We start from the raw sequence: 10,279 nt of genomic DNA, 5'->3' as shown, positions 1-10,279 counted from the left end.
TTTACACGTTTTCAATCACAAAATTTAATCACCACTACTACTACTTTTTTATTTATAAAGCACGTATGAAGCAAGTATGGAAGTATGGAAGTATGCAGTTTGCAAGTATGTAGTATGTAGTATGTAGAATGCGGTTTGGAACACAGCCTCTGTGATTGGGTGAATGTTCAGTTTGACCAATTCCTTTTCGTGCAGCGTAAAGGGGGCTGAGGTGCGCTCCATTTTTGTATGTTGGTGCACTACGAGGGTGGGAAAACGGGTTTACCTTTGAAAAATGTGGGGAGGGGTGAAATCATCTTGCTGTAAAAGTGGAAGTGTCAAAACACCCCCATCCCTCACGGGTGCGACGCCCTTGCAGATTACATGAAAATGCAGCCTACTCAAAACAGTTGTGCTATCCATGCTCAAGATGGCGGTTCCTCCTGCTCACATCTGCTCCGTCACACATGGTGAAGGATGAGAGGGACCCAAAAGGCAGGGTTGAGGCAGGAGGCGAGGGAAAACTAAACTTGGTTTCTTACAAAATGAACAAACAAGAAACACCAAAAACCACGGCTGAGAAAACAAATCCCAAGAACCAACAAGAAAAAGAAAACAGGCCGACAACAGAAACTGGACTATAAACACAAACGGAGGAGAAATGGCGAGGATCTGGCAACGACTGAAGGAAACCAAGAGGGAGGCTGTGTTGGAAACCACATACTGCATACTACATACTCATCAATCAGACAGTATGCAGAGCGTTTACCCACAATGCATTTCGCTCCTGCCCGAGCCGAAATCAGCCGGCCTGAAGCTGATTTCTCTTAAGCTCTAAACTCTGTAAACTTTAGCAACATTTGAAACATTTTCAGGCGAGAAAGTAGTCGTTTAGATCCCCAACGTGTTGAAAACCTGACTAAATACCGGCTATTTACCATTTTGTTCCCACGAATTCGGCGCTACTAAAGCTAGCTGCAGTGAGCAACGCACTTCCTGTTATTTTCACAAAATAAAATACCCGTTGCCTTTTATCATAGGGAAAGCCATTACGATACAATTGGTGCTTTTGTTTTGAAAACAGGAAGTGAACCTACCCTCGTTGTAGCTAGCTTGAAACTGCCGTTTTGACAGGAAATGACGATCGGCGACGTCACGTTACGTTGCATCTTGGGTAGTTTGAGTATGAGTAGTAACCTCATGATGCATACCCAACATTTCAGAGAATCTAGTATGCATCCGGGAACTTCTCGCTTACTCAAACTCGCATACTAACTCAAAAAGTTAGTATGAGTAGTAGGAGTAGTATGCGGTTTCAAACACAGCCGGAGATCCACCAAAGGGAACCTGGTGAGGAAGTGGCTGCAGCTGTGACCAGTTAACAAGGAAACATGTAGCCGAGAACCAGGACAGGAGGGAACTGAAAAATACTAGAAACAGACTTGAATGCCAAAGTCGGCCATTTTGGTTTCCTTTAAAAGGAGCAATGCTGGTCTGGGTTAATCTGGGGTATTTAAGCTAAATAGACAAATAAATTGCCATTAAGAATCTTAATAATATGATTTAACTGTAATTAATTTACCCAAATGAAATATTTTCAAATGCAAATATGCTCCATACAAATACTCGTATTCAATAAAGCTTTTTCAAACAAAATCAACAGAGGGACACATGAAAAATAAAGCTGCTGATGCTCCAGATCAATGATGATCGGTGGAAATAAGGACCAGATGGATCCAATGGAACTCCAGAGATGAAGTCGGTAAACTGAACAAACATGGGACCATCATAAAGAATCAGATTTTTATTATTAGATGGAACAAATTCAAGGTTTTTGGCACATGACTTGTGTAGACACAGAGACGATAGGATCGGCCTCTGGACCGATGCTGCTGTGAAAGCACAGACCGTAATCGCCTTACAGCTGGAACATGATGCAACATAAAGGGTTCGGCCTGCAGCATCGATAAGGAGCAGACTTCAGATTTCAGACCCACTTATTCTCATCTCCCCAACCAGCACAGCCATTACACCAAAGCTCCCGGCGTCTCTCAAGTGTCCTTCAGCTTCTCAGCACCAACACGACGGTCCCACCATTTGACAACAAATGCTGCAAATGGGATTTCTTAAAGTGTTCTTTTGATTTAGTGACGAGGTCCTAATGAAGAGGCTGGAGAGGAGGCGGTGCTGAGTCAGCGTTTATATATGTGTATTGTTCTCTTTCATTACGTTAGCCCATAGATTTGTAGCCACTTCAGGAAAAAGGCTAAAAAAAAGGCTATTTTGCAGCCTTCTTTACTGTGATAGTTACGAATAACATAAGCTAGTCTTTGTTGTTGTTGTTTATTGCCTTGTGACTTACACGGTCCAACTTGTTAAACTGTAAACAAATCAATTTACAATATTTGGCATTTTATAGCATTCAAATAAACACAAATTTTAAACCATACATTTTAAAGCTTTACAGTAAAACATATGATCATATCACAGCCAAGCTGGCTTTAACTCACATTTTACAACATTATTAAGCCACATATAATTTCCCTTTGAACACATCATCATTCTCAATCTGTTTGGTGCACTAAACAAGTCCTAGCATTTCGCTAACTAGCCGCTAATAGCTAGAAACAGCTAGTATATTTCAATAGCTTAATGCTAATCGGCCAAACAACCCAGGCAGAAAAAACACATTTCCCGATTGTTTACAACGTTCAAAATGAACTTACCACGCTGGGCAATGTATCAGAATTTAAGTCAAAGCCGGACTACCTTCATCAACGCCAAAACGAGGCTGGAACTCTGCTCACAGGACGCAGCAGGGGGTAAGAAGATGTTCATAAATGATGTTGCTGATATGGGATGTCACACAGCTTCATGTCAAAAGAGGCGAACTGTCCCTTTAAAGGAAAACACACAACTGATAGCAGCAAGTCATTCAAGGAAACAGACAGTGGAGCGTGGCTTCTACATAAAAACTACAGAAAGATGCTGATGTTAAAAGTGTGTTTGCACAACAAATGTTATGGCACTTTCATTCATATGGCAGCACATTTAAAATAAAGCTAAATGCTAAAAGCTATACAATACTTTTTTGAGTTTTGTGTACAAATGGCCCAAAAATCCTGGCTTCCACAGACCACATGTTGAAGCATCCTTTGGTAACACTGAACCCCATGTTGCCTCTTTGGACATCATTCAGGCAGGAAAAAGGCTCCTAACTCAAGGGATGAACCAGTGTTGTGTCCAACTTAGCAAAGAAGCCGTTTTAAACTGGATCTTTAGGCACTTTGTTGCCAGCAGCCTGTCACAGAGACACATAATTAGTTCCCATTTCTTTAGCTGCATGTGTGAAAAACAGCAAAGATAACACAGTGTGACAGACAGAAAACAGGATTTCTGCAGCAACAAGGTGATTCCCAAAGAGCTGCTAGCTGAAAACTTGGCATATCTCAGCATGGTGTGCAGTGTGTCCTTAAAACATTTGAGGAAACTGGACAAGTGGAGGACAAAAGAAGAAGTGTCAGGCCTAAAGAACTATCTCCAGCAGATGAACAGGATCTGAAAGTGATGTCCTTAAGAAAGAGGAAAAAATCCAGCAAAGACCTGACACAGGAGCTGAGAGATGCATCTGGACCTTCAGCTGATCCATCTGCTGTTGGCCCAAGCCTCATCAGAAATGGGCTCCATGGAAGGGTGGCTGTCAGGAAGCCGTTCTTAAGGAAGGGAAACAGGGAGAAAAGGCTGAGCTGGGCCAAAGGACACAAGAAGTGGGCTGAAAATCAGCGGCAGCAGGTCTGATGGAGGGATGAATCCTCCCCAGAGCCCGGAGCTCAACATTACTGAAGCAGTGTGGGATCATGTTGGCAGAGAACGCAACAAAAGGCATAACAACTAAATGATTAGAAGAAGAAGAGTTTCAAAATGAAGGTGAGGACTGTGAGACAAAAGGATTAGAAACAAGGAGAAGGAGAAGAAGAAGAAGAAGAAGAGCGTGGGATGAGACAGACGGTTAAGAAGGGGAGAGAGGGAACACGCGCACACACACACCGAGGTGGTGACGTCAAACGGGAGTGCAGCTGACTCGCTCGCGCTGCCTCTAGCTGACCAGCATCTCACTCTCCAAATCCACTCCGCGCGGGTGCAGCTGCCGCACGCGACCCCCCTTTCAAACCGCCGAGGAAGCGAAGAAGAAAGAGAGAAAGAGGAAGAACCGGGAGGACGGCCCGCCGGAGGAGGAGGAACTGGAGGAGGAGGAGGAGGAAGGAGGCTCCGCGCTCATCCCCGCGCACAGCAGCAGCACGCGGGGGACGTTATCGGACATTATTTACTGGATGGAGACGCGCGCCCGGCTGCCTCGCGCGGTCTCCTCAAAGAGGAAAAATCGAGTAGGACTGTGACGGTGTTGCATCCCCGCGTGGATGGAGAGGCGCGAGAAGGAGGGCTGATCCGCTGCTGCTGGGCTCTCGCGCTCGATGTTGATCCTGTATGCAGAGCCTCACGCGCAACAACAAGTTGGCAAATTTTTAAATCTTCTCTCGCTCGAGACTACTTTGTTTTTCTCATCGGGATTTGGTGAAGGTTTCTCTTTTTTTGGCTTTTTTCTCTCTCCGGATTTCTTTGGGTTTCTTGTCTGAACGTTACGACTGGAATTAGCTCAACGTTGTTTTTGCTTTTTTTTTGCTCCACATCTGCACGCGTAAAATTTTGGAGAAGAACCAGATCCAGATGTGCCAACGACGCACGAGCCGTCACCGTCGCTTCGCCTCCACCATCATGGGATATGATGCTTTTCCTTCTCCTGCAGGATTTTACGCGCCGACGATGACCTCCAACGGCAGTTTTCCGCGTGCCGTTCTCGAAAAGCACGCGCCCCCGGTTCGATGCGCACGAGAGGACGTCGTCTCCCCAAAATCGCTGATCTAACTGACGGCCGCGAGGGGAGGGAGGAGGAGAACCCAACGCAATCCGCGATCCGATAGGAAAACAAGAAACAGCGTCAGCGGCGGCACGCGGCGGCGGCGATGGAGCTGTCCGAGGTGCGCTGCTCCAGCGCGAGCGAGGAGCTGTACACCATCAACAAGACCCCGAGCGGCAGCAACAACAGCAACAGCAGCGGCAGCGGCAGCGCGCGACCCAAGCGGCTGCTGTGGCAGAACGCGGTGCGGCACATCACCGAGCAACGGTTCATCCACGAGCAGGGCGGGGGGGGCGGCGAGGGGGGCGGGAAAGGTATCGGGCCGCACGAGCCCTACGACCCGAGCCAGGGCGCGCGCAAGCAGTCCGAGGGGCGGACGTCGGTGGGCGACCGGCACAACAACGGCGGCACCAAAGTGTTCCCGGAGCGCGCCAGCAGCGACCTGGGCTTCCTGCAGATCGACTGCGCGCCGAGCAACTCCGACTTTTTCCTGAACTGGGGCTACACGTACCGGGGCGTCATCTTCCCCACCCTGCGGAACGCCTTCAAGTCCCGCGACCTGGAGCGGCTGTACCAGCGCTACTTCTTGGGCCAGAGGCGCAAGTCGGTGGTGGTGATGAACATCCTGGACGTGGTGACCAAGCTCACCCTGCTGGTGCTGCACCTCACCCTGGCCTCCTCCCCCATGGACCCCATCAAGGGCACGCTGCTGGGCTTCTTCACGGGCATCGAGGTGGTCATTTGTGCCTTAGTGGTGGTGCGGAAGGACACCACGTCGCACAGCTACCTGCAGTACAGCGGCGTGGTGACCTGGGTGGCCATGGCCACGCAGATCCTGGCCGCGGGGCTGGGCTACGGGCTGCTGGGGGACGGGGTGGGGTACGTGCTCTTCACGCTGTTCGCCACCTACAGCATGCTGCCGCTGCCGCTCACCTGGGCCATCCTGGCCGGCCTGCTCACCTCCGGGCTGCACATCCTGGTCCAGCTGCTCATCACCAAGCCGGCGCAGCTGTCCACCAACCAGGTAAACACCGACTGCTTTCCCGGGTTTCCTTTATTTACACATCCTCATCCTCCCATCTTCCTCTCTTCTCATCTTCTTTCCTTTCTGTTTTCCTTCCTCTCTTCCACCCACATTTCTTCCTCTCTTCCTCTCTTCCATCTTTCCATCAATTTCTTCCTCTCTTCCATCTTTCCACTCACATTTCTTCCTCTCTTCCATCCTTCCACCCCCATTTCTTCCTCTCTTCCATCCTTCCACCCACATTTCTTCCTCTCTTCCATCCTTCCACCCCCATTTCTTCCTCTCTTCCATCCTTCCACCCACATTTCTTCCTCTCTTCCATCCTTCCACCCACATTTCTTCCTCTCTTCCATCCTTCCACTCACATTTCTTCCTCTCTTCCTCTCTTCCACTCACATTTCTTCCTCTCTTCCTCTCTTCCTCTCTTCCACCCACATTTCTTCCTCTCTTCCTCTCTTCCACTCACATTTCTTCCTCTCTTCCTCTCTTCCTCTCTTCCACCCACATTTCTTCCTCTCTTCCTCTCTTCCACTCACATTTCTTCCTCTGTTCCATCCTTCCACTCACATTTCTTCCTCTCTTCCATCCTTCCACCCACATTTCTTCCTCTCTTCCTCTCTTCCACTCACATTTCTTCCTCTCTTCCATTCTTCCACCCACATTTCTTCCTCTCTTCCATCCTTCCACCCACATTTCTTCCTCTCTTCCATCCTTCCACCCACATTTCTTCCTCTCTTCCATCCTTCCACCCACATTTCTTCATCTCTTCCATCCTTCCACTCACATTTCTTCCTCTCTTCCATCCTTCCACCCACATTTCTTCCTCTCTTCCATCCTTCCACCCACATTTCTTCCTCTCTTCCACCCACATTTCTTCATCTCTTCCATCCTTCCACCCACATTTCTTCCTCTCTTCCATCCTTCCACTCACATTTCTTCCTCTCTTCTATCCTTCCATCCACATTTCTTCCTCTCTTCCATCCTTCCACCCACATTTCTTCCTCTCTTCCATCCTTCCACTCACATTTCTTCCTCTCTTCCATCCTTCCACCCACATTTCTTCCTCTCTTCCATCCTTCCACCCACATTTCTTCCTCTCTTCCATCCTTCCACTCACATTTCTTCCTCTCTTCCATCCTTCCACTCACATTTCTTCCTCTCTTCCATCCTTCCACCCACATTTCTTCCTCTCTTCCACCCTTCCACCCACATTTCTTGCTCTCTTCCATCCTTCCACTCACATTTCTTCCTCTCTTCCATCCTTCCACTCACATTTCTTCCTCTCTTCCATCCTTCCACCCACATTTCTTCCTCTCTTCCTCTCTTCCACCCACATTTCTTCCTCTCTTCCTCTCTTCCACCCACATTTCTTCCTCTCTTCCTCTCTTCCACCCACATTTCTTCCTCTCTTCTATCCTTCCACCCACATTTCTTCCTCTCTTCCACCCACATTTCTTCCTCTCTTCCATCCTTCCACTCACATTTCTTCCTCTTCCATCCTTCCACTCACATTTCTTCCTCTCTTCCATCCTTCCACCCACATTTCTTCCTCTCTTCCATCCTTCCACCCACATTTCTTCCTCTCTTCCTCTCTTCCACCCACATTTCTTCCTCTCTTCTATCCTTCCACCCACATTTCTTCCTCTCTTCCACCCACATTTCTTCCTCTCTTCCATCCTTCCACTCACATTTCTTCCTCTCTTCCATCCTTCCACCCACATTTCTTCCTCTCTTCCATCCTTCCACCCACATTTCTTCCTGTCTTCCATCCTTCCACCCACATTTCTTCCTCTCTTCCTCTCTTCCATCCTTCCACCCACATTTCTTCCTCTCTTCCTCTCTTCCACCCACATTTCTTCCTCTCTTCCATCCTTCCACCCACATTTCTTCCTCTCTTCCTCTCTTCCACCCACATTTCTTCCTCTCTTCCATCCTTCCACCCACATTTCTTCCTCTCTTCCTCTCTTCCACCCACATTTCTTCCTCTCTTCCTCTCTTCCACTCACATTTCTTCCTCTCTTCCTCTCTTCCACTCACATTTCTTCCTCTCTTCCACCCACATTTCTTCCTCTCTTCCATCCTTCCACCCACATTTCTTCCTCTCTTCCATCCTTCCACCCACATTTCTTCCTCTCTTCCTCTCTTCCACTCACATTTCTTCCTCTCTTCCACCCACATTTCTTCCTCTCTTCCATCCTTCCACCCACATTTCTTCCTCTCTTCCATCCTTCCACCCACATTTCTTCCTCTCTTCCATCCTTCCACTCACATTTCTTCCTCTCTTCCATCCTTCCACTCACATTTCTTCCTCTCTTCCATCCTTCCACCCACATTTCTTCCTCTCTTCCATCCTTCCACCCACATTTCTTCCTCTTCCATCCTTCCACCCACATTTCTTCCTCTCTTCCATCCTTCCACCCACATTTCTTCCTCTCTTCCATCCTTCCACCCACATTTCTTCCTCTCTTCCATCCTTCCACCCACATTTCTTCCTCTCTTCCATCCTTCCACTCACATTTCTTCCTCTCTTCCTCTCTTCCACTCACATTTCTTCCTCTCTTCCTCTCTTCCATCCTTCCACCCACATTTCTTCCTCTCTTCCTCTCTTCCACCCACATTTCTTCCTCTCTTCCATCCTTCCACCCACATTTCTTCCTCTCTTCCACCCACATTTCTTCCTCTCTTCCATCCTTCCACTCACATTTCTTCCTCTCTTCCATCCTTCCACCTACATTTCTTCCTCTCTTCCATCCTCTCTTCATTCCTTCCACCCACATTTCTTCCTCTCTTCCTCTCTTCCACTCACATTTCTTCCTCTCTTCCTCTCTTCCATCCTTCCACCCACATTTCTTCCTCTCTTCCTCTCTTCCACCCACATTTCTTCCTCTCTTCCATCCTTCCACCCACATTTCTTCCTCTCTTCCATCCTTCCACCCACATTTCTTCCTCTCTTCCATCCTTCCACTCACATTTCTTCCTCTCTTCCATCCTTCCACCTACATTTCTTCCTCTCTTCCATCCTCTCTTCATTCCTTCCACCCACATTTCTTCCTCTCTTCCTCTCTTCCACTCACATTTCTTCCTCTCTTCCTCTCTTCCATCCTTCCACCCACATTTCTTCCTCTCTTCCTCTCTTCCACCCACATTTCTTCCTCTCTTCCATCCTTCCACCCACATTTCTTCCTCTCTTCCATCCTTCCACCCACATTTCTTCCTCTCTTCCATCCTTCCACCCACATTTCTTCCTCTCTTCCTCTCTTCCACTCACATTTCTTCCTCTCTTCCATCCTTCCACCCACATTTCTTCCTCTCTTCCATCCTTCCACCCACATTTCTTCCTCTCTTCCATCCTTCCACTCACATTTCTTCCTATCTTCCATCCTTCCACCCACATTTCTTCCTCTCTTCCATCCTTCCACCCACATTTCTTCCTCTCTTCCTCTCTTCCACTCACATTTCTTCCTCTCTTCCATTCTTCCACTCACATTTCTTCCTCTCTTCCTCTCTTCCATCCTTCCACCCCCATTTCTTCCTCTCTTCCATCCTTCCACCCACATTTCTTCCTCTCTTCCATCCTTCCACCCACATTTCTTCCTCTTCCATCCTTCCACCCACATTTCTTCCTCTCTTCCTCTCTTCCATCCTTCCACCCACATTTCTTCCTCTCTTCCATCCTTCCACCCACATTTCTTCCTCTCTTCCTCTCTTCCATCCTTCCACCCACATTTCTTCCTCTCTTCCTCTCTTCCACCCACATTTCTTCCTCTCTTCCATCCTTCCACCCACATTTCTTCCTCTCTTCCTCTCTTCCACTCACATTTCTTCCTCTCTTCCATCCTTCCACCCACATTTCTTCCTCTCTTCCATCTTTCCACTCACATTTCTTCCTCTCTTCCATCCTTCCACCCACATTTCTTCCTCTCTTCCATCCTTCCACTCACATTTCTTCCTCTCTTCCATTCTTCCACCCACATTTCTTCCTCTCTTCCATCCTTCCACCCACATTTCTTCCTCTTCCATCCTTCCACCCACATTTCTTCCTCTCTTCTCCTGTTGTTGCCCTTTTCCTCTCCTCATATTCTTCCTGCCTCCTCCCTTCCCTAATCCTTCCATCCTTCCCTCCTCCTAACCCCCATTCCCCCTTTTTTCATTACAATCTCACCTCCAGCAGCACTTCCTCTTTAGACTTAATCTTTCACCTCCTTTTTCATCCCGCTCCCCTGTCTGCACCCTCCTTTCTCTCTTCTTTGATCTCCCCATCACATCTTCATCCCCCAATCCTCCTCTCATCCCCCATCTGCTCTGCCTCATCTTTCTTCATGTTCCTTTAATCATTTGTCTTTACAACTTCTTCTTCCCTC

General features: G+C 48.0%; 1 protein-coding gene across 1 annotated transcript in view; it reads left to right on the top strand.

Moving 5' to 3' along the window:
* The first annotated feature begins 4,118 nt into the window (after window positions 1-4,118).
* Window positions 4,119-10,279, top strand: part of adcy8 (adenylate cyclase 8 (brain)) — a 141,766-nt gene continuing 135,605 nt past the window's right edge. The window contains exon 1 of the mRNA XM_075482691.1: window positions 4,119-5,918. Coding sequence (XP_075338806.1) covers window positions 5,001-5,918 — 918 coding nt within the window. The 5' untranslated portion in view covers window positions 4,119-5,000. The remainder of the gene's footprint in view (window positions 5,919-10,279) is intronic.

Source organism: Odontesthes bonariensis, chromosome 14 (assembly GCF_027942865.1).
Source record: "Odontesthes bonariensis isolate fOdoBon6 chromosome 14, fOdoBon6.hap1, whole genome shotgun sequence".
Taxonomy (NCBI): domain Eukaryota; kingdom Metazoa; phylum Chordata; class Actinopteri; order Atheriniformes; family Atherinopsidae; genus Odontesthes; species Odontesthes bonariensis.
The sequence above is the reverse complement of the archived record's forward strand: the minus strand, read 5'-3'. Positions and strand labels throughout refer to the sequence as shown.